Source organism: Ailuropoda melanoleuca, chromosome 9, assembly GCF_002007445.2.
Source record: "Ailuropoda melanoleuca isolate Jingjing chromosome 9, ASM200744v2, whole genome shotgun sequence".
NCBI lineage: Eukaryota > Metazoa > Chordata > Mammalia > Carnivora > Ursidae > Ailuropoda > Ailuropoda melanoleuca.
In genome coordinates, this window is record NC_048226.1 from 88,795,481 (window position 1) to 88,819,228 (window position 23,748).

At 43.8% G+C, this 23,748-nt stretch overlaps 1 protein-coding gene across 6 annotated transcripts in view; it reads right to left on the reverse strand.

Annotated features, from left to right (window-relative positions):
- Positions 1–1,206: 1,206 nt before the first annotated feature.
- WASHC5 (WASH complex subunit 5) overlaps positions 1,207–23,748 on the reverse strand; it is a 59,213-nt gene continuing 36,671 nt past the window's right edge. The window contains exons 18-30 of one of the 6 annotated variants that reach the window (XR_002143009.2): positions 22,668–22,769; positions 21,751–21,930; positions 20,447–20,571; positions 17,914–18,076; positions 17,380–17,482; positions 17,214–17,293; positions 13,852–13,955; positions 12,709–12,851; positions 11,350–11,446; positions 8,003–8,156; positions 5,861–5,953; positions 4,886–4,973; positions 1,207–1,495 (exon numbers count right to left, since the gene is read on the reverse strand). Coding sequence is in view for 3 of the 6 variants with exons in the window: in XM_019801256.2 (XP_019656815.1) it covers positions 6,736–6,879; positions 8,003–8,156; positions 11,350–11,446; positions 12,709–12,851; positions 13,852–13,955; positions 17,214–17,293; positions 17,380–17,482; positions 17,914–18,076; positions 20,447–20,571; positions 21,751–21,930; positions 22,668–22,769 (1,395 nt within the window). In the remaining 3 variants the exon portion in view is untranslated. The other 5 variants (XR_004627898.1, XR_002143010.2, XM_019801257.2 and 2 more) reach the window with 5 other exon arrangements.

Here is a 23,748-nt window from a genome sequence, read left to right on the forward strand (position 1 = left end):
GGGAGTTGCCTTAAAATCTCTAGACTTTACTTTCCTCATGTATCCTACAAGGCCACTTGAAGGTTCTCCTCTGGGTTCTTTGAAAATATCCCCTTCATACAGAAATGCAATCAGGGCTTTATAAGTTCCACCATATAACATGACTTAGCCAGGCTAGGATTACTTAAAGGAACAGTGAGTGACCAAATAAGCACTCGTAGTATCTGGCATAATGCTTAGAAATCAGTTAGAATTCATGGAGTTTCAGTATATTTGAAGAAATTTTGGACATCAGAAAGGTATCACGAAATTGCAGTAAATCCCCGGGTATCACTAAAGTTGCTCCCCCTGCAAGAGCAGTAACACATACCTTGGAATGCTTTGTAACTACTTCAGATTATAAGGATAAGGGCTGAAAGAACTTAAAAAGCTTTTATAACAAAAATTTCTCTTTCACCTTGTCAGTTACCTCCGCTGAGGACTGGTCACTAGCCAAGTCCCTTGTGGCGTCAGTCATGTACATCATTTGCCTCATTTCAGCAGCATATGGTGGACCCATCCGCTTGGTTCTGTGACAGTCCCCTCTAGTTTATCCAACACTTTTCTGGTTAAAATCTCACTTTCTTACATTTGGCCTGTTCAGCAGCTGGCTTTCTTCAGGGGCCATTTTCACAGAGAACCAAAGATCTCACTTCATCAGTTACTGATTACAAATGGAAAACACCAAGATATCTTTGAGATGTGGCCGTAGGATGGCCATGGACTGACTGGCTAAGTTCTCACACACCACACCAGCCTCCTAGCGGGCGACACTCCCAAACTCCTCACGTGCTGGGCAACAATTCGCTTTTAAAATGCTGTGCTGGGCCTCAACTAGGCTGGACTGCTGGGGAGGGGGGTGCTTAGGTTGCTGAGGGAGGGAGGGAAGGATGGAAGGCGCAGCTGAAGCTGGGGAGACCTACAGAAGGAATGCTGAGAACCAGCCCAGGGTCTGTGTGATTGGAGGAGGACAGTGAGCCTCAGGAACCAAGGAGTTTCCATGGTACGTGGTCCATGGATTTTGTGGTCTCTGTGTTTGCTACTGGTCCAGCTATCACCACACGCCTGCCAGTCTGTCGTGGGTGTATCCACGGGACCCACCTGACCCATCTCTTACCTTCCAGTAAAGTTTTTTTTTTACAGGATGCATATACAACTTTGTAATCACAGGCAGAAGGAGAACTCTGGGTACTGGCAATGCTATTTTACTGAAAATCCAGAGTTGCACAAATAGTTCTTTAGAACATAAAGCTAAGTGGATTTATACGTAACAGTTACTCAGAATTTCTGATGTTTCCCACAATTAAGGGGAAAAAATGCAGTTCTATGAGCAGCTGAGCTTCTTCGCTTCTGAATTCATTTTAGTAACGGGAAGATTTAAGGACAATCCTTTCATTAAAGAAGCAGATATCAAAAAAAGTTACAGGGCTGTTCTGAATTCATCAAAAATGAAATTAGGCACGTGAGCTTCAGCAACCTAAAACAATGAAAAAGAAGAGTTAAGTTATTCATAGTGTTATCACTCAACAAATTCAGAATTTTCCACATGAAATTTAAATGAAAATAGGCTTTGGGGCAAGGTGAGTTACAGGAGAGGTAGACCGCTCCTGAAAATCACTGGCTTCTGTTTCCGCCGTTCCTCACCCTGGGATCTAATTTCTTGGCACTGCTGACGGCTGAGGGAAGGCTGGACAGTGCTCCCTGCCTCCTCCTTGGCTCCCCCAGGCACTTGGATCTGTTAGGAATGCACAGGCCTCTGGGAAGTACTAAGAGGCCATCTCAGATCGCCTCACAATTGATGACCAACCCAGGGAAGAACAGCATGTCTGTCGCAAGTGACAGGCCAGAGGGGCAAGAGGAGGAAAGGCCTCGAAAGCATGCATTCCTGAACTGTTCTTAGGGGACGCCCTGAGAGGGGTGGAGGAGGGTGAATGGGTGGAATGTAGAGCCAGGGGACCTCCAACTGCTAGAAATCAGTGTTTTTTTTAAAAGTGTTCAGGGGGCGCCCGGGTGGCTAAGTCGTTAAGCGTCTGCCTTCGGCTCAGGGCATGATCCCGGCGTTATGGGATCGAGCCCCGCATCAGGATCCTCTGCTGGGAGCCTGCTCCTTCCTCTCCCACTCCCCCTGCTTGTGTTCCCTCTCTTACTGGCTGTCTCTCTCTCTCTCTCAAATAAATAAAATCTTAAAAAAAAAATAAAAATAAAAAAAAAATAAAAGTGTTCAGGGTGCCTGGGTGGCTCAGTCAGTTAAGCGTCTGCCTTTAGCTCAGGTCACAATCCCAGGGTCCTGGGATCGAGTCCAGCATCGGGCTCCCTGGTCCGTGGGGAGCCTGCTTCTTCCTCTCCCACTCCCCCTGCTTGTGTTCCCTCTCTCGCTGTCTCTCTGTCAAATAAATAATAAATAAAATCTTTAAAAAATAAAAAAAATTTTTTTGAAGTGTTTTTTGTATCACCTGCTACTTAGGGGAAATTTAGCAAATGCAGAGGAATGTAAAAAAGAAATCATCTCTCATCATAATCCCTTAGAGAAAACTAAACTTGGTAATTATTCTATAATGAATAATTTACTAATTTTCTAATTTACACAGACACACATGTGCACACACATGCTCAAAATTAGGATCACATAATCTTGTGTCCTTTACCTGCTAAATCTTATGAACATCCTTGTACACATCTCTTTGTGAACTTTAGCACGTATATCCAGCAGATAAATTCCAGGCAGTTGAGCTGCTGGAACCAGGTGAGTATATGACAAGTTTTTTTTTGTTTGTTTTTAATAAAGCCAAATTGCCCTCCCGTAGGATAAACAGTTTATACTGCCATTGACAGTACCGAGAAGTCCTATTCCTCCAAACCTTTTCCATGCAGTGGGAGCCCAACATTTACCCACTGGAGTAAAAAACTGGGTTAGTGGAAACAGTAATTTTACTGTTATTTTGATTTGTGACTCTTGAATTAAGGTCGAACATTTTTACAAATGTTTATTTACTACTTGTATTTCTTTTCCTGAAAACTGCCCGTTACTATCCCTTGCCTGTTTTTGTTTTCTGTTGGATTGGTTTATCTTTTTCTTATTCATCTAGAAGAACAGGCTATAAATCAAGAAAACAGGTCCTTTGTTAATATTTTCCCAAGTTTTTTTTTTTAAATTAAGAGACATTTGACAGAATTGTTTCATTACATTCAGCATTTACAAGAGATCAGATCTCTAAATTTTCTTTATGGTTTCCTCCTTTGGTGTTTATCTAGAAAATTCTGAGAGCACATTTGTGTAAAATTTCTGAATTTACTGGTTCCATTTTCCACATGATCTGTAATTTATTTTGATCATGGAAGATGTGACGAGACTAACTGGCTAAGTTTTAGCCACATAATGAACTAACTGGCCAGCACTGTTGACTAAAATATTTCCTTTCTCCCCTTATTTGAGAGGCGACTCTTCCTCAGGTACAACTGTATGTGCTTGGATTTGTTTACAGACTACATATTCTGGTCTACCGGTCCATTTATTGGGTTTCATACCAGTACCATACTACTGATTTTTGTAGCTTTGTAATATTTTTAAATATTTAGTATGTTTTAATATTGTCTTTTTAAAAAAATTCTACTTTTGGCCTGAGTTCTATAAAATTTTAAAAAATTTTCTCACCCCCCCAAGGTAAAAAAATCATCTGGGATTTTGGTCATAGCTGCAATAAACCTATAGTAAGACCCACTATTTGAGCTTCCTCACTCAGAGAGATGGACTTTGAATTTTTATAGTTTTTCTAAATGGTTATTTTTTCTAAACTGTCTTTCTTATAGAGGTGGTAGTTCTTGACTATTTATTTGTTAATTCTGCGAATGGGATCTTTTTCACATCCTATTTTTGAATTGGCTATTAGTGTATGTATTTACCTTGTACACTGTCTAATCAGCTTTTTTGTACGGTTATTATTTTAATAGTTTTCCACATGATTCTAGTGGGGATTCAAGGAAGATAATTACATCCTCATTAAATAATACAAATTTGTCTTCCTTTCTTTATGCATTTTAAAATTGTCACTTCTTGTTTTATTGCCTTGAACCTGAACAACAAAAGCAGCAGCAAGAGTCAGTACGGCTGTATTACTGTTACAACGCTGACTTGAATGGGAATGCTGCTAGTTTCACTACCAAGTATGACATTGCTAGTTAATTTTTAAAACATCATCTTTGGCTTTTGTCATAAAAAAAGTATCCTTGATCCCTAACGTACTAATTTTTAAAAATCAGGAATGGCTTTTCGGAATCTATCAAAAAAGTTTTTAATATTTTAGTATCAAGCCCTGCACTTTGAGTTAAAACTCACCAAAGCGGAATTCCTAGTGAGACAGGACAAGGCAAGAATATCTTAGAGGATAAAACAAAGGCATTTTTGGAGATGTTGGCCAAATATAATTTTAGCTGTGGTGTGAACGGAACCAAACTTGCTGTGGCAACAGGTTTTCGGGGACAGGAAAACACCAACCACACAATTATTTCCCTGCCCTGGCCCCTTGAGGACTTCTCTCCTGGACTGCCCACCTGAACGCTCCGGAACTGGAACCAGAACTGGAACCAGGACCGGAACCCGAACCAGGGGAGCTGCTCTCAGAGCAAGCGCATGCTACAGTGAGAGGAGTGGGGAAGTGGTGTGAGTCGGGCTTGCGACACAGGGCTTGTGACAGTGTGCATGCAACACGGAGAAGGGGGCACCGTCACAGCCGTGGGGCAGAGCAGGGGCTAGGGGCTGGGAGCAGCCGCCGGGACCGAGCTAGTGGAGCCACCCCCAGGAGTCCAGGGCCACCCGAAATGCCATCTTTTTACAGGAGGGGCTTTAGTAGTATCTTTATCTGTTGCTTACCCTCCGCGGTAGCTTTGTGTACCGAACATAATCCTCCAGAAACAGAAGGGCGCCCACGACATCCGCAGGCATCTCAGGTATCTTCTGGCTGTAATGGAGAACAGTCTGGGTCAAGTCACTGCTTTGCACGTGGTAGATGGGTAAGTCCGCTCCCTTCTTCACTTGCTTTCTCAACACTTAAGCCCTTGTTAATGAGATGAGGGTTCTCCTGTGTAAAACTTCCTCAGTTATAGTGCCTAAGGGCCGGGGGCAAATAGTAGTTAATAATTAAGCGAAGAGCCAGTCCTGTCACCCTAGGGTTCTCCCTTCAAGTCCTCTGTTGACTTTTAACAGAAAATACCACAAGCACAAACCCCAACCCCCAAATAGGCAGACAAGGACTTAAACCTCAGTTACAACTGTATCCTCTAAATTCCAAAGACAGATTACTAAGGGAAGTCAAAGGAGCAATAAATCTCTGGAACATCTTGATTCCTGTCATCATCCTGCCAGCAGACCTACAGAACAGGACCGAGAGGATAAAGTCTGCGTGGAACGGTTCACCTGGGCCTCCACAACATGGCGCCCGCTGGCCGTCCAGCTCATCTCTCTTACCCCCTCAGCACTTCGTGATTCATCAGCTGGCCGGCCCCTGAACAGGCCACACCTCCCCATCCCACTGGTCTTAGCGGCTCCATTTTGCTCTGCCCGTGTACTTGAAAGTCAACTGCTAGGCATCTTTCCGGTTCCAGCTTGGGTTCTGCCTCCTTTGGAAGTCCTCCCTGACTCCTCTGGGCAGGTGGCCTTTTCTTATGCTTTTATCATACTTAGTATCTGCCAAGACTCTTACATTTTCAGTTGTCTGTATGCTGGTTTCCTTGAGGGCTGGGTCATGTCTTTATCATTCCGTTTCCAGCACCTGTGATTGCGCCTGCACACAGGGGTCAAATATATACATACAGCGTCTAATAACCTTTTATATAGGATCCTCCTCACCTGTCCATTCACACAACTGTGTGGCCAGCACTGTTCTAGAGCCGGGACTGCACTGAAGCGCGCGGCAGTCTTCTTACGGAGCTCGCATTCTTTCTGCACATCAAAATGAACTTTTAGCTCTTAAAATTATTTCCAATTTAGGTAGACTGGCATCTTCTGATTAACAAAGGATTTCATGAGACTGGATTACTGATCTAGTTCCCTGATGATTTTTTTGCTCTTGAAAAGAAGGCTGAAGAGTGATTACACCTGGAAGAGTGGCCACTGCTCTGGATCTTTCAGTGTGTGGCCAGGGCTGTGTTTGTATTTGCTCTGCTCGCGGCGAGGGAAGGGAAGGGCCTCCATGCATCCCAGGTTCCTTATGTCACGTCCCTTAGCTGGATCAGAAACCCGGAGCCGCAGCGACACCTGCCCCCTGATGAGCTCTCTCGGGGTCCCCAGGAACATGCTGTGTCATGGCACACTTCGTAGTCGCCAGTGAAGAAGAACCAGGACGAAGGACTTGTCAGTTCTCGACAGATGGGGAGCTACGGCTGGGGCGGCGGGTGTGGAGGTTTCTTCCCAAACCCCCTGTACCGACCCGGACTGCGGCCCCTGGCTCCCTCTCCACGGTCCGGAGCCCAGACACACTAGGTTTCTAGGTGCCCACTGCGTTCCTTTGCAACCGACCTCATTTTCTGATCGCGACAGTTTCATCTCAGACTTCCCCATCCTTCTGAGCTACCTTTTGTTTTTCAGTTGTTAGAAAGTGTGCTGCTTGAAGCAAGTCTCAGCATATGTCCGAGAAGAACATCCAGCGTCTGTCTGTTCAGTCCACTAACTAAGGTGGGGAAGAACTCTACTGACTGAGGCTCTGGGGGAAAAGATGTCAGGATTTAAGAAGAACGCAGGGTCACTATGAGCCACGTGTATCCAAGGATGTCAAGAACCCCGTACTGTAGTTTTCCCTGCCCTGCACTCCACCGGGGGCCCAGTGGTCCTCTCGAAGGGGTTGGCTGTTGTTGGAGTCTCAGTGCAAGCTTGGGAAATCACAGAGAAAACATAGAGAAGAGGGTCAAAGGCCAACTGGAATCCCCAGCAGAGGTCACGGACATGGTGAGTAGCCACAGCGTGGTGAACAGGAATGGCTGGAAGCAGAGACCTAAGGCAGCAGCCTGATGTTCACAATGTGGGGTGAAGCAAGGGAAGGAGACTGCATTTATTCTAATTTCAGAGCGTAGAGGAAGGTACAAAGAGTGAAATTCCAAAGACAGGATGAAATTCTCCATGTGTCACAATGAGCGACTTTCCAGGGCTGGGTACAGTGCCACCAGCATCTGGCGTTGCCTTGAGAGGTGATGGTGCCTCACCGATGGCCGGATCCCAGCAGAGGCTGGAGGACTCCTGCCAGGGACGCCTGAGCACTGATTCATGCCATAGATGGAAGGCTGTTAACTAATGGCCTCTGAAATCATGTCTGGTGAGGACTGCTCTGTGAGGTCCTGGAAGGTCATTCCCATTTGTCTTTAAGTTACATTGACCAAAGTGACCAAGTGGTAATTTTCCAGACTTTGGATTTGCAACATGCCAGAGAAATTTACTTAGGGGCCTGATCCTTTACGGTAACAGAGCAGGCTCAGGACCCAGCATCTCACGCAAATAACTTTTTTCTATCCCAGAAAAGGCACATTTTGGGGGGAAAAAAAGAAAAAAAGGTTTATGAACCTTGTATCCAAACAGGAACTTTTGTGTGTTTCCTCCTACGCCGCAAACCGGGGCTGCACCCCGGCTCTGACACGGACATGCTCCCTGACTCCCGCTGAAGGGCATGAGGAATGCATAGGGGCCCAGCCGGACAGCCCGGTCTCCCTAAGCTCTGAGCACAGCGCCTGGGACAGCAGAGGAATGGGCCTGCACTCTCTGCCCCGGGGGGGTCACTAATCCTGGTCTTGACTCGCTCTTTCTTGCCAAAGCACCGTACAGTGCACCGATGGGGCTCCCCCGGCCGGGTGGCGAAGGATGCGTGCATCTTTAGTTGCTGCAAACAATGTTGCTTCACACAGCAGGGCAAGCAGCCAATTCCCATCTGCACTAGGGAGATAATAAGGAGAATCTGGAATGCAAGGTATCCAGCCCACTCTGTAACATGCATTCCTTCGGTACCTTGTGCATTGCTCCACTGTGGAGCGGATAAATTGGCCGATCAGTGCCAGGAACTGTTCGGTGTATCGGGAGTGAAACTGCTTCAGTAGGGTGAGCAGTCCCAGGACGAGTGGTGGCCAGTCCACGGGGTCGGCAGGCTTCCGGCACACCATTCCTGCAAGGAGTGACAAACGAGGAATGAGGCCACCAAGCACAGTGCTTGTCTTTGGTGATGTTCATCTAGTGGGTGCGTCTGCGGACATAAAAATGTTTGGGGACCGCGCCACCGCCGGCGGATGACTGTCTGGAGGGAATGACAACTCGGGACTCATTAGGATTCGGCCCGGGATTCGTGGGGGCTTCCAGTGGTCTGACTCAACATAATAAAAAAGTGACTGATTTTTATAATCACCATCACTGTCTGTTTTGGATAATACAGAAACACGTGCTGTGGTAGGAAAGTTGAAAGATACAAATGAAAGCCAGTGAGAAGGAAACATTGCCTATGAGCAACGTCTGTTAGCGGCAGCACAGCAGTGTCAGACGTGCTCAACCGCTCTCTTAAATGAAAGCAGTTTCAATCCTGGATAACGTATCTAAGAAGTATCTTTAAACACAATGTTGACCATTATACAATAAAAGAATCTGCAGGAGCCTAGACAGCAGAAGAAGGAAATCTGGGGAGTGAATGAGCGCCAAAGCTGGCTTTTGCACTAAGGATTTCTGCCCCGATCTGGAGACCTCGCTCTTCTGCCCGGATGGCTGCAAAGGGAACAGGAGCTAGAGTTTAGGGTCTTTGAAGAGAAACACAAGGCTGAAAAAGAACAAAGTTGGAAGACTTACATCACCTGATTTCAAGACTTATTATAAAGTTATAGTAATCAAGGCAGTATTGCCATGAGGATAAAGAGATGAATGGAACAGAAGAGAAAATCCAGAAGTAGTTCCACTCTTATATGAACAAGTGAATTTCTACAAATATCCAAATGATTTAATGGAGAATGAGAAATCTTTTCAATAAATGGTGCTGAAACTAAAAATCCTTATGCTATACATAGAAAGTAATTTTAAATGGACCACAGACCTTAATGTAAGAGCTAAAACCACAAAGCTTCTAGGAAAAAAACATAGAAGAATATCTTTATGACCTTAGGGTTAGTCAAAGATTTCTTAGGATATAGAAAGGACAATTATAAAGGAAAAATGGATAAATTGGACATTGTCAGTATTGAACATTTCTGCTCATTAAAGTCACCAGTAAGAAAATGAACAGGTAAACCCGAGTCTGTGAGAAAAAATATCTAACAAAGAACTTTATGTATAAATAACTCCTTCCACTTGGTGATTTAAAAAAAAAAAAAAAAAGCTATCAACCTAATTTAAAAACAGGCAAAAGACTTGACCAGACACTTAACAAAGAAAGATAGAAAGAACGGCCAAAAAGCACATGAAAAAGTGTTCAACATCATGAATCATTAGGGGAAGGCAAGTGAAAACTACGAGATACCACACACACACCCATTAGAACGGTTAAAATGAAACAGAACTAACGTTACCAAATGCTGCTGGGACATAAAATGTACACCACTTTGGAGAAAGGCATCAGATGGGCAAGAAAGGCTTTCAGATCCCGCATCTGGGTTCTTGCAAAGGCGGGGCCATCCTTTACTTAAACCAGAGATGCCCAAACAAGTTCTCCTGATTTCTCTAACCTGGGCCTCGACAACTCTGAATTTACTCAGTGCCCAGTGGACCAGACCAGAACACGGAGAAATGACCCTTTCCAGGTGGAGAGCAGCAATGATGCTTCTAGCAAAAGCTTCATCTCTGAAGGGGCCCCGCAAAGATTCTGCCTTAAGGACAGACCAAGGCAGGTAGGCAGGCTAGCATTTCTTCAGTCAGTCTTGAAAGCAACGCTCAGCGAGGTTAAATATGTGTGTTCTGGGTCTCCAAACACCCTGATGTTCCTACTTTTCATGATTTTGACTCCCAGATTAACACATCAGTCTAATTCATGAAAAGAACTATAGTCAGATATAGACACATCTCTAGGACACTCAGGGATTTATTCGTTTTGTTTAAAGAGCTGGGAATTTGATGGAATAGTGCAATGCTTCCTATGAGCAGCTATACAGTGAAAGAAATATTCCCTAAGAATGAGACCAGTGAACAGTCTTTAATGAAGACAAGATTATCTTCGTGTACTGACAATCCATCATTATAAAGGGTCACTGTTGTTTAGTTCTAACACAGGGACAACAGAGGGACAACAGAGGGACAGCATGACTCTGAGTCTTGAGATGAACTCCTAAGTCCAGCCTGGGATGGTTCTTAACGTTGATTTTGACTAATACACAGAGAAGGACTTAGCGTCAGGGCAGTGCTTGCTCTGTGCCAGTACTCTATCAGGTATTTTAGAAAATCTGGTTGGCCTGAGAAGTTAAGTAACTTGGCCAAAGTCACACAGGCACGCGCTGGTTGAGCAGAATCCGGCCTCACGTCCGTCCCTCAGTCCTGCAGGAGAACGGGCGCCAGCACGCTCCGCATTCTGTGGCAGGAGCACGTACTCTTACGGGAGCTGTGTCTGGAATCAAGGAGTATTTCTGAATGAGAGACTACAAACCTTACAGAGACTCCACATCTTTATCCCTACAAAGATTATGAAAGAGGAAGGGGAAATAGCTCAAGGAAGAAATTCATTTTGGAATTGCTGGTTAAGAAATAGCACGTTTACAGGAAAGCTCCTACGAAACTTTTAAAGTAAATTAAACTCTAGAATGGATTTAACAAAGCTCAACTTCATATAAAGTTTGGAGGCAGAGGAAGGACTCAGGAAGCTATTAGAAAAGTTTTTATAAAAATAATCAAGATAAAGTGATCAATGGCAAAAAAAAAAAAAAAAAATTAGGGCTGTGTGCCTGGACAGGACAAACATACTGACAGGCTTTGGTAGCTCGTTTGTACCAAGTATTCTCACACATCATCTCCTGTATGGATATTGTAGAGTACTGGGTATGCCTGTGCCGATCTCGCCTTTGCCTTACTGTTACGTTTCCTACCGCACACCACGATCACTGCCTAACCATTACAGAAAGGAGAGAAGCAAAGATCCCACACATTTTACATAAAGCTGGTTAATCTTTGGAAATCAAGGGTGGACTATATTCGGTCAGTGGTAAACCCACGGTCTACACCTCATGAAGGGACACTGTACTTCACAGGCCCAAAGACTGCATTTTATCACCACGCGTCTGACTAAGGAAAGATCTCATCGGTGACACGGCACTCTCCATAAAAGGAGCTGTTCGGTGAGGTGTTACTCCACCCTTACTGTGTTACTGTGACTTGCAAGGAATGTCATACAGTACCTAGGTTTTTGTTGTACTGAAGTTTTGGCAACTGTGCGATCAAAAATAGGAAGTTGACAACTGGGAAGTAGGGTAGGCGCTTTGTTGTGATGTATATCTGGAAAGAGAAAGGTAAGAAAAATTGATGGCTTCTTCCCGAGGCACAATACTGCAGAACCCATGTTCAAATGGAAAGCTTCCATTTGCTTTCAATTTGCTCTTCAGGCTACCGAAAACAGGGATGGTTCACCATTACTTAGCTGCCTGCAGAGTTTGATGTAATACCACGGATGCCTGCAAACATAAATCCCTAAATGAGAACGAGCCCTTCCGGGAAGGGAACAGTTTTGCTTGGAGATGAGCAGTTACTTTCCCCTCGAATCCTCTTCACATCATTCACAAAGAGAGAGGGAAAGGGGTGATGGGCAAGGATGGGACATGCCACAGAGCGGACTCCTTGCTAGTTTCGGTGCACACTGTACAGTCTGGGTGTACCTGGCCATCGCCCTCCGTCCCTCAACTCCCTGGGAGGCTGGGCAGTGCTCTGGCTGGGAGCCCTGGCTCTGGTCACACTGCCTACCTCCAGCGCTCGCCCGTGTGGAGCCCCGGGGAAGTCATCAGTCTCTGAGCCTCGAGTTCCTCACCCGACGGTGGCACATTTCAGGGGGCCGCTGAGATGACGTGACGTCACCTGCAGTCGGGGCTAACAGGGCTGGCACGAGGTGAGCACTCATAAAATGTTAGCTGCTTGTTTGCTTCATAAACTTTTGTCCCAAACCCAGGGGCTCATATGGATTTCCTATTTTACAGATTTCAGAAAGCTCATATAGGGTCTAGGTAACACCCTATCATCAAAGTCACCAGTATTTCTGCATCAAAACATGGGAATGTTCACAGAAGTATGAACAGCCTTATGTCAGTTCGGGACAAGTTTTGCCACTAAATGAGATCTGGCACCAACTTGGTGAAAAACCTTTCAGCTCTCAGAGGTTTCTGGAAGTCAGAATTACAGAAGACAGTCTGTGGCCCCGGATTATGACTGTGATTACTGTCCGCCACGAGGGAAGCATCTCTGGGTCCCAAGGATCAATGCCATCACTGAGCAGCAGTTCAAACACGAAACCGCAGACAAACCCAAAACTGATCTCCGACAGATAAGGAGTACTTCTCACTTTTTAAAGAACTGTGGAAAACTCTGTATCCCCTGATTCCCATGGCCTGAATCATCCTATCAGTCGTGGGAACTCAGGAAGGGAGAGGGCTTAAGAGAATGGGGGTTCTGGGATTAGGACCCAGGCTCTCCCAATATCTTAGCAAGTGATCTGCCATCTGGGCCGATCTGTGTGGCGACCATCCATCTCCCGCCACTCCACTCCGTACTTGAGTCATTGACCTTATTCAGTGGGTTGTGGATGCCAGCCGCCTCCAGATAGGCTGTGATCTCATACAAGAGCGTGTTGTCTTCTTTGGGGTAAGGAAGCGAAGGGTCCTGATAGTGGGCTTCAATATCTGCCAGGAGAGCCCTAGGCGAAGAAAAACAACACTACACAGAATAGGGATAAACCTAAGAGATGAACGCAATTCATACAACGGTTAACACAGGCTATGATGTGATCTTTCCGGGCCTTGGTTTCCTCTGTAAAATGAGGGTTTACTCCTCCTAATTCTCAATTTCCATACCTGTGATTGGTTGCTAAGTGGAAAATGTGATGTAGAATTATTTTATCTTTTGGAGTTAACCCAAATGGAATGCTTTCGCCGTTCCAAGTTTTATGAATTGACTGAGCTGTTTTCAATACCTGCTTTGTCAAAAGCGCTGACTTACTGACTGGAAGAACAGATGACTTATTTTTAAGCAGAGGCTGGGAAAGGGAGCAAGTTGCTGGGGAGGCGGAGGATGTGACTGTACTTCGGGACAGGCGCCCACAGCCACTCCCGGTAACGAGCGCGCTTCCAGCAGCCCTCTGGTCAGTGACTCAGTCCTACGTACATCCAGGTGTGGATTTTGGTAATAATTGCCTTCTCAATCTGGGCAAGTACTTAACACAATGTCTGATGTGTACGAAGTGATCAACAGATTTGACTAAATACATGAATCCATCAATAATGAGAGAGAGAGAGAGACCAAGGGACAAGACTGAGCAAAGAGGCTTATAAAGACAGATTTGGGGGGCGCCTGGGTGGCTCAGTCGTTAAGCGTCTGCCTTCGGCCCAGGGCGTGATCCTGGCATTCTGGGATCGAGCCTCACATCAGGCTCCTCTGCTGGGAGCCTGCTTCTTCCTCTCCCACTCCCCCTGCTTGTCTTCCCTCTCTCGCTGGCTGTCTATCTCTGTCAAATAAATAAATAAAATATTTAAAAAAAAAAAAAAAGATTTGGTTACCCCTGGGAAGGAAGGCTCTAAATTCAGAGAGCCTTCTTACCCGAAAAGAGCGTAAAAGGGTAAGTACTGAAGAAATTGGGGTGCTAACTGATAATGAGCAATCCAGGCCCCTGGACGGCTGTTTCGAATGCCGGCACTTACTTATTGAGATTCTCCAGAGCAGCTGCCAGATGTTTGGAGTCAAACCGACAAGAATAATTGAGTTCATTGGCAATCTGTTGTCTCAGAATCTGCATCTGGCCCACCTGGGAACGAGAAGAGGGAGAAGAGGTGGGACACACAGCGCTTCCAGGTGACAGCGAGGAGGCAAACTCGAAGATGATCCTTACTGGAAGGATCTCAACGTTCTACAGGAAAATCTAAGGGTTTCCTGGACTGTCCATGGCTAAGACCAGCGTCTTCCCTGATGGAATACAAGGGACCCCGCAAGGAGTATCTGGATAGACTCCTGTAGGCCAACCTCCGACATCCCTGAAGTCTGATATTGTACAAAGTGACATTAATGGTCAGTTGTTGTCTGTTTTGAAGCTCTATTTATGATCTTTGGAGATAAGTTCTCCAAGCTTCGTAGCTGCCAATGAGAAGCCCTACTTCCTTCACGTGTCCTAAACTGAACTTTCTTGAGTCCCAATGATGCCATTTTATTCTGTTGTTCTAAAATTTGGTGACTATAAGCCTATCCACGTCGCCCAGGATTACAGATCCTACAGTAATCCGGGTATAAAATAATCTATACAAAATCTTCCAAAAAGACCCTTCTAACAATGATAATCCCTCATCCAAGGGTTCCTACCCTTGTTCTGGTACCTTGGACCTCTTTGGGAATCTGGTGAAGCCAGATTCTTTCAAATGTGCAAAATTGGGGCGCCTGGCTGGCTCAGTCAGTAGAGCATGCAACTCTTGATCTCGGGGTTGTAAATTCGAGCCCCACATTGGGTGTAGAGATTACTTAAAAATAAAATCTTTAAAATAAAATAAAATGAATGTGCAAAATAAAACATATAGGATAACAATGGAAGTCAGCTGTAACAAAACATAATTCTCAAACCACTGAAAGAAGAGATCTGTGATACAGACTTAAGTTAGCATGACAGATTAAGCATGTCATTTCCAAGTAATGAGGAGCATAAATGATATCTGGAGATGTCTACAACCCCTGTCCGGTGATAGGAAACTATCTTTGGGTCAGGTCTGGGACAGAGTTCAGATTGTTCCAAGAGGTTCAACTTGTTGGCATCATAAAATCAAAAGTACATTCTTTTTGTGCCCGTGAATTTCTTTTTTTCTGTCCTAGGAAAGCTGTTCCTAAAAGATTAGCAAGAGGGAGAGGACGAATTGGAGGGAAGACTATTTTATAATGCTAGCAACAGTGAGGGAGAAATGGACACAGTGGTTGGGAGCAAAGAAAAGTTAAGAAAAAAAGAGTGGCTTTCTCTAAGAGCAAAGAAAAGATCTTACTTAGATCAATGGAGCCTGTAACAATTAACAGTGTTAAATGACATCAGATGTGTTCTTTTGACCACTATTCTTACTAGATGATTATTCTACTTACATAAAGAAAATAAAATCCAGAAAATGTTCTCATAAGAAACCTTTGATTAATGGAAAAATATTATTATTGAAAAATTAGAATAGGGCAAGGCCAAGAAAATCGTGGGTTGCCTCAGGCCACTCAGTAATGTCCTTCGAATCTTATCTGGCCCATGTACTCCCTGCTTAATTCTAGATAGTCTATGTCCAGGATTCCCTCGAGAATACCAGTCTAGGAAAGAAAGCAGAGATACAGGCAGTTTTACCTAACTTGCTCTTCTTTCCAGCATATTCAGTCTCCGTGACCAACGTCTTCTCTTTCGTGTTCACTTACTACAAGCCATTAATAAGATTCTGGAGGCTGAGCCGCCAGAAGGTGATGCATTCATTCTACCTCTTTGCCTTTCTAGAGAGATCTTTGGATTGTCCGTCTTTCTCCATTTCTCTGGAGTCGCACTGCCCAGGATAGCAGCCACAGCCTCATGTGGCTCTTTCAACTGATTAAAATGAAGAAAAGCTAAAATTCCGTTCCTCACTCCCACAAGCTACATCTTAAATGCTCAATAACTGCACGAGGCTAGTGGCTACCATCAGACGGTGAAGAATAGCTCCGTCGCTGTTCCAGATTAGCCAAAGACAAAAGGACAAATCTGTCCTTGAGGGCTTCATGTAAAGATCACTGACTTAGAGAAATACTTGGTTATTACTGAATTACCAGCAGTTACAACTCACGGAGGTCTGTAAGAGCCACGGGGGAGCCTCTCTGAAGCATCCCTGTAATCTCCCTCAGGCTTCCCCAGAGCTGAGACTCAGGCTGGTCCAATCTCAGATCATTCTCCACTCCTCCCAAAGGGCTTCCCGGCAATGAGAAACGTAGCCTGAGAAGCTCTCAATATCTGGAAATCATGTGGCTGAGGGTGTGTCAGACATCTATAACAAGAGGCCATCCGACAGAGTCAAAGGCTCTGTGTGTTACCTGGTCTAAGTTTCCAAATTTAAATTTAAAAAAAATCACTGCAATTATGGGAAATATATTGTGAATTTGGCTGAGGCACCATTGGTACCATCTCAACGAACAACTAATAAAATTGGGAATAAGAGAATGGAACTTCCCCAAATTCCCACAGCAGCCTAGACTTTTGCTGTGGTAGGTGAGACTTTTAACCGCGAACTGGTTTTCCACCAGGAACCTACTCTTTCCCACTACACTGTGAGTGGGCTTCCTGAGGAGACAGCTAGCGTTTCCTTTAACTCGGTGTCTCACGGCAGGTGGCGATGCTTTGCACATGAGTGTGCAAAAATGCGGTGCTCAATGTCTTGGATCATCACATGATGAGAAAGACACAGAGAAGACACAGAGGGTCCCCGGAACTGACACTATGGCGTGAGAGCAGATGAGCAAATTCTAAGGTAACTTAGCTTTCCATTCAACAGGTTAATCTCCTCATTTCACTTTCTTACTCATTTCTAAAGACAACAGTGTTCCCTATTCATAGTGTAAGGATCACTTACGTCCCAGAGAACTTGGCTTTCTAACATCTGTGCAGACCCAAGAGGGGAGAGAGACAAATGTCTTGTTCTAACACCTACTGGGAGCAAATCAGAGCTATACACGGACAGAGCAGCTCATTAAATAAACTTGTTATGTCAGGATGGAGCACCACTGAGAGAGGAAGACCTCCATTTCTTTGCGTGAAAGCACTTCTTGCCCAGAAGTCTTTTAAAAAAAAACAAAACAAAAAGGGTTCTCTTTGGTGAAAGGAGAACGAAAGACCAATCAATGAAAAACAGTCAAGAACAGTTCCAGAATGGATGATAAAGGACAAGTGAATTTAGAAATAACAATAAACTGAAGTGTTGTTTGTTTGCTTTGATGACAAAAGAAAGAAGTATGCCTTTCTTTGGGTACCAAGTTACAAGAAAATAATAATTTAAAAAAATATGGTATTGATTATCACCCTCTCTCAACATACCTTCATGATAGCCTCGAGATAAGATGTCCAGATCTTCTGTGTTTTGGCAATGGCGGAAAAATAAATTTTATTCGAATTTGCTGAAAGGTTAAAATATAATTTTCTGTTTAGTAAAAATGGAAAAGCTAGTGTTACCTCCATCTCAGGCTACTTTCAGAACACTTACCTACTATGCTTTTTAGGGGGCTGACAGCATTCATGAGGGTTTTCAAAGTATCCTGTACAGTTCTGTCTCTCAGGATAATTTTCTGAAACATACTGAGGAAATTCTAAAAGAAGAAGACATGCAAGGAACCAAATAATAATAATGATGAACATAAATATAAATAAATACAACGAATACAGTGAACAATACCCCCGTTAACTAAAGTGCTATTCAGAACACAGCCTGGCCTAAATCACAATGCTAGAACGGATGGCAGGGAGACAGCAACTTCCGGTTCCTGTTAGAAACACCCTTTGCTCGGAGGAGTTGCTGGTTTTGGAGAGAGTCTCAACTTCCTCATATGAAACTCCCAAACCAGTCTACACATAAAAATGCTGTGCTGGCCAAAGAAATTCTAGTTTATTCTCAGTTCTTACCGACCTAACAGTGGGTGTGTCTGGTGGCGGTATAGGAAAGCATGAAAGAAAAGCTAGATAAGCTACTCCCATCTCCCCCAGGGCAGCAGGAACCATGCATAGAAGCTGAAAGGCTCACCTGCAGCTCTTTGACAATCATAAAGCACAGAAGCCTGTCCAGCCCGTTCAGACCAAAAGTCCCCAAGGTGGTCTGGATTTCTGAGAAGAGGCGGCTGCTGGTTACTTCTTGGTGAGTTTTCATATCGTACCAAGTGTTCAGCTGGTCAATGTGACAGGTCATTCTAAAAGAAAAACGAACACTCAAAACCCACAGCAGCTCAGAATGGGTTCTCCTGAGGAGATGTGGGACGCCACAGGATTTGGGCATCAGATAGGAGGAACGATGGTTATGCGATCTGTGTATTAACCTCTGCATCTAGGCACCCAGTGTATCTCATGGTGAATGTCCAATGGCCCAGGAAGGCAAAATTCAGTGAAATCACCTTTTCCTGCCCTATGCCAGGTCACTAGTGTGACCGATTCATGTCCATGGAGTCAGGCTGTTGTTTGGAGCCGAGCGGAGGGGACAAGGTTGGATTTGGTTGTCAGGCTGGAAGATGTGAGAGCCCAGTTTTCTCTCCACAGGGTCTTTCTTTCGATTCCCAGACACAGGGCCTTAAGAGTCTTGTGTCATTTCCATTTTGATAAGAAAGGAACTTCGAATCCTGCTGCCCTATCGAACATTTGTGACTATGACAGCATAGCCATCTCCTCTTTCCTCCCAGTCGTGGTCACCAACCAGTGATTCCTTTCAGACTCAAGAGTGTGCTGACAGCAGTGATAACAGAACGACAGTATTTACTGAGCACTTCTTGGGTGTCAGGTTCTGTGCTAAGACCTTTTCCTTCTCATCCTCATGATGGCTCTGTGATAGTCAAGCTGTGTGACCCTCATTTACACATGAGACAACTTAGCAGGGCTTGATTCCAACACCACATCCTTAACCACTGTTTTACTGGCTCTCAAATGCTGGCACAGGGACCTTAAATCACTGCTGGGCGGGTTAAAAATATATGTCCAGATCCCATTCCTCGGGTTTGACTGGGTAGGTTTGGGTTTCGTGGAAACCCAGCCTCTAAATTCTAGTAAGCTCCACAGATGATACGTCCCCAATTCTAACAACCAGGACATCTCTTTACTGAAACGAGGCTCGGGAGGAGGGGCTTACATTTGAAAAGAAATGGGAAGAACAAGAAGACTTCCAGAACTGGATTCTGCTTTCAAAGCTTTGAAGTGTCCTGTTCCTGTCACCCACTGCTGGCACTCTGAATGTGTCACTTGAGAGGCTCCCAACGTTGATGACCCAATCAGTAATATAACGTGGAAGTCCCAATCTCAATGCTTAGTCCTCTCTGCAAGTCTTAACATGGCACTAGATGGAGAGTCTTCGAGAAGGGCTCAGTCCTCCACCCTTAGGTACCAAGGAAGCAGGAGTTATAAAACATTTTGGATCATTTACTCCTTTTGGTCCATGAGTCATAGACAAAACTCACTTGTGCTTGAATTTTCGGAAGAAGTTTACATATAGGGTATCACGTTGTGTAACTTTTGAGAGACCAAATAAGCTGGAATTTGACGGCAGTACAGAGGAGCCATGTCATAAAGACATTCAACTTACACAAATCGACAATACATGCACTGCTGGACAGACACAGAAGAGAAGTCCTCTTTCCCTGGGTAATCCCACCAACCTGTCCACTCAGTGAGCATGTGCACAGGGCTAAACATGAGACAGAAAACACGAGCCCGATCTTTCCTCAGCTGGGCTTAATATCGACTGCCTCACCAGAAGCTCAACTGAAAAAAAGGTGGGAAACCAGATGTAAAGAGAGAAGCAACGTGCAAGTGTCTCCCATGGTGGCCACCTAAAATATTCTTAAGGGCGGTGCAATTATATGAGATTTTCACCCATGTGACCTCATATAAACTGTGATCCCCTGTGTGCAAAGCTTTGCAGCCTGCCCTTGAATGGCACAGTGTTTAAGAGTCAGGCCCCAGAGTTGGAGGGCTGGTGTGTGTTCTGGGGCTCCCACTTAGACCCAGACCTTGGATAAGTGACTTAGCTTTTCTGTGCCTCAGTTACTTCTCTTTGACACAGGAAGAATAACAACGCCTACCTCAGAGATTGCTGTAATGAGTGAACGAAGGGATGTGTATGTCGGGCTGAGAAGCATGTATAAGGTAAGTGCTAGAAAAGTGCATGGGTGTGCGCGTAGTCCTCAAAACTCAGCATCTCACAAGTGCAAGACTCAGTGACTGGAATGGGGCAGTGTGCCAGTTACACAGGTGCAGATGAGCAATTTCTAATCAAAGTTTTCATATACCAGGGAGCCCGCAGGCCCAAGTGAGTAGAACATTAGTTGGACAGCAAGAGGAGCACAGAACTAAAAGATGGCCGAACAGACCTTAGATTTATTTTAACCTCTATTTCCTTGGAGCGGGGTCTCCTAAGGTACACTGCCGAAAATACCCAGTCTCAAAAAAAGTGACTCTAATAAACCCATGAGAATGGATCCGAATGTGGTAGGAATGGGGGTATGATCTGAGGAAAATGTTCAGAGACTTCTATAGTCCACCATGTTCAAGGCCCAGTGGAATTCAGATACACCTACTTGGGGTCTGTGATCCTCAAGATTTCTCTGCAGAGACGACCAATAAATGTTACGGACTCGTCCACAGGGGTAAACTTTGGTATTGGAATATGAGTAGACTGGTACATACTCTGCCAATCCTGAATCTAGAAAAAAACCAAACCAAACCATAAACATTTAGTACAGTTGGCCCCTGAACAACATGAGGGCCAGGGCACTGACCTCCCCAGAGTTGAAAATCCACACCCAACTTTTGATTCCCTTAAAACTTAACTACTAAAAAAACCCCAAAAACAAACAAACAAACAAAAAAACCAAACAAAAACAAAAAAAACAAAAACAACAACAGAACTGATCAGTAGCCTACTGTTTACCAGAAAAGCCTTATCAATAACATAATTAGCACATATTTTGCGTATGTATTATATACTGATTCGTACAATAAGCTAAGCTAGAGAAAAATGTTAAGACAATCACAAGGAAACGAAAAGATATTTTACGGTACCACACTACATCTATCGGAAAAAATCTGTGCATAAATGGACCTGTGTGTTCAAACCTGTGCTGTTCAAGGGTCAATGGTACATCTTTGGTAAGATACCCTAGTTATTCTTTTTCCACGTACTTTTACAAATACAGTGTTGCATAAACAGTGACAATAAATGCTCCTTGGTTTTGAAGAGGAAACTTAAAACTGCATTCATAGCTCCCAGAAATGCCACATGTAACATTTATATAAAAAAGAAATATTTGTGACAAGCAAAGTGACTGAGAAGTGAGAAGAGACACAGGAATTTCTGGCTCTTAGTCTTTAACATGTATCGATGTAATAATAAAATTCCCAAATATCATAAGGCTGCAAGATACTTAATCTTTTGAGATTCCAAATAAATCTTGTGAGTTCCCTAATTAAAAACTTACTCCTTATCAACTATTGTCTAAAATCAAACTTCCCTGAAGGTACTTTGAAGATATTCGTGATTATCTAATGCTTACTGATTTTTAGTAACTATTGAAATAAACTTTCTTGCTGGCATTTCTGAGGTTTGGAGCATGTATTTTATTGTTTAAGATTTATTTATTTGAGAGAGAGAGAGAGAGAGAGTGCAACAGCAGAGGGACAGAGGGAGAGAGAATCTGAAGCAGACTCCAGCTGAGCATGGAGCCCAATGCAGGGCTCAATCTCACAACCCTGAGATCACAACCTGAGCCGAAATGTAGTCAGACACTTAACTGAGGGCACCACCCAGGTGCCCCTCGGGGCATGTATTTTAAATGTCAGAACAACAAATGTTGTCAAGAATTTTCAAAATTTAATTAGATACCTTTGTTCTTAAGAAATTATTACACTCTTGTTCCACATTATAATTTATGATACGAGAAACTTCTTCCTGCCAAATCTTCAGACCGTAAATGTTGACATAGTCCTGTATGTACTCAAAAGAGCGATGGAATCCATCCATGGTAGCCCCCAACTCTTTCAGCTTGGGCATCAATTCACTTGACTGTGCAAAAGGGGAAACACAAATCTATTACACTGGAGGAGACGGTCAACCACTAATATCTACATTAGACTTTAAATGAGACTCCTTCGGGAGAGCACAACCACAGTTGAAGACAGCTTTGGAATTACTGGTTTCCTCCCTCAACCAGGATGAGTGGAAACTTACGTCAGATATTCAGCAAAGAAGAGGCTTCGTTCATTTGGGAAGGAAGCCTCATACAAAAGAATATAAAAAACGAAAGTTGACGATTTCGCTCACGTCGTTTGATGAATACATATAACCTTAAAATACTTAAAATATTTTAAATTGAATTTACTGCAGTGAAAAGTACCCTAGATATACATTCTAGGCCCATTTTTTTTTCCTCCTGAGAAAAATGAGCATATTCTCTAACAGATCAAGGAACATAAAAAATTACAAGCTTTATGGTTCCTATGTGCCTTAGGGTTAACAAATTCTTTTAACCTTAAGAAGTCACTCTGAATCGCAGGCCAACAGTTCGATTCTTAAAACTGGGGGTCAACAGGTGAAGGAAAGGACTGGTTTTGGAAGGACTTTCTTAACGTATGAACAGATTACAATATAGGATCGAAAAGCACATTGGTCGACTCCACTGAACATCATATATTAGATATGTTAGGAGGAAAGGTCTTGTTCACGATAGCTAGAAATAGTGTGCTCGTCCATTCTGCAAGCTGGGCAGAGAGGAAGGACAGACCCATCTGGTTATCTGGTACCTTAGCTCGGGGGTTGAAGATCAATCCCTTATGAAGAGCGAAAGCAACTCGTTTAACTAGCTCCTTCCTTATTCCATCTTCCAGCAACTGTTTTGGGTCTACCTGCGTGCAAATCAAAATGCAATAAATGGCAGTGAGGAAAAGTTCAGTCGTGATGAGATCCAAAGGAAAGGCGGTTCCTGGAATCTGTGGGGGAGCCCTTTCCTACCCCAGTTCTCAATGACTGGGACTTTTCTCCTTTCTTGTCCCTTTGATCTTGTGCAGCTTGGACAGAGTGATTAAACCTGTAACTCTTTAAGACTCGGCTGACCTCAGTCAAACTCATGACAGCTTTACAACATGACATCCCAAAAATGGTGGGTCTGCGAAGTTTTAAATTGCCTCTCATTGTTTTAATCCTTTCATTAAAAGTAAAAAATGCCTTTTCTCCCACCAGGAGGTGGGGTGGGATGAAGGGCCTGCCCTTGAATTCAGCACACACCTTTCTTCCCTGTGTTACCTTAGGGCATTTACAAGCCTGTGAGCAAACGCAAGATGGTGGCTAGACAGATCTAACAATTCTCTTTTCTTTCAGCATTCTTGGAATGCTGTTTGTAATCAGGGAGATAAAATGGGAAAGCAAATCTGCTATCGAACTCTATAAGCTTACTGTACTGGTTCTTTTTTCTGTAATGAGAAAGCATTTGTTATTCCTTAAAAGACAGTCTCCTATCAAATCCATAAAACATCAGTTTGAACATAATCCTTTGAATTCCCTGAGACTTGTCTCTTGTACTTTTAATTTGTAAAACAAACCATCATTTTAAAAAGTTATAAAGACAAATGGATGGGTTCCACTGGGTTTGACTATATTTAAACTTCAAGATGACAATTGCAATGAAAGTTGCACAAAATACAAAAGCCAGAGAAACACGTGGAGCTATATCAGGGCTAAGTAATCAGCAAAATCCAGACTGGAAAAACAACAGGTCAAAGGCTGTCAGTTCCTCACCAGATAAAGGAAAGGAAGGAATGGAGGAGAAACCTGAAGACTAAAAAAGACCTAAAAGATACAACATATATTTTTTTTGAAGATTTATTT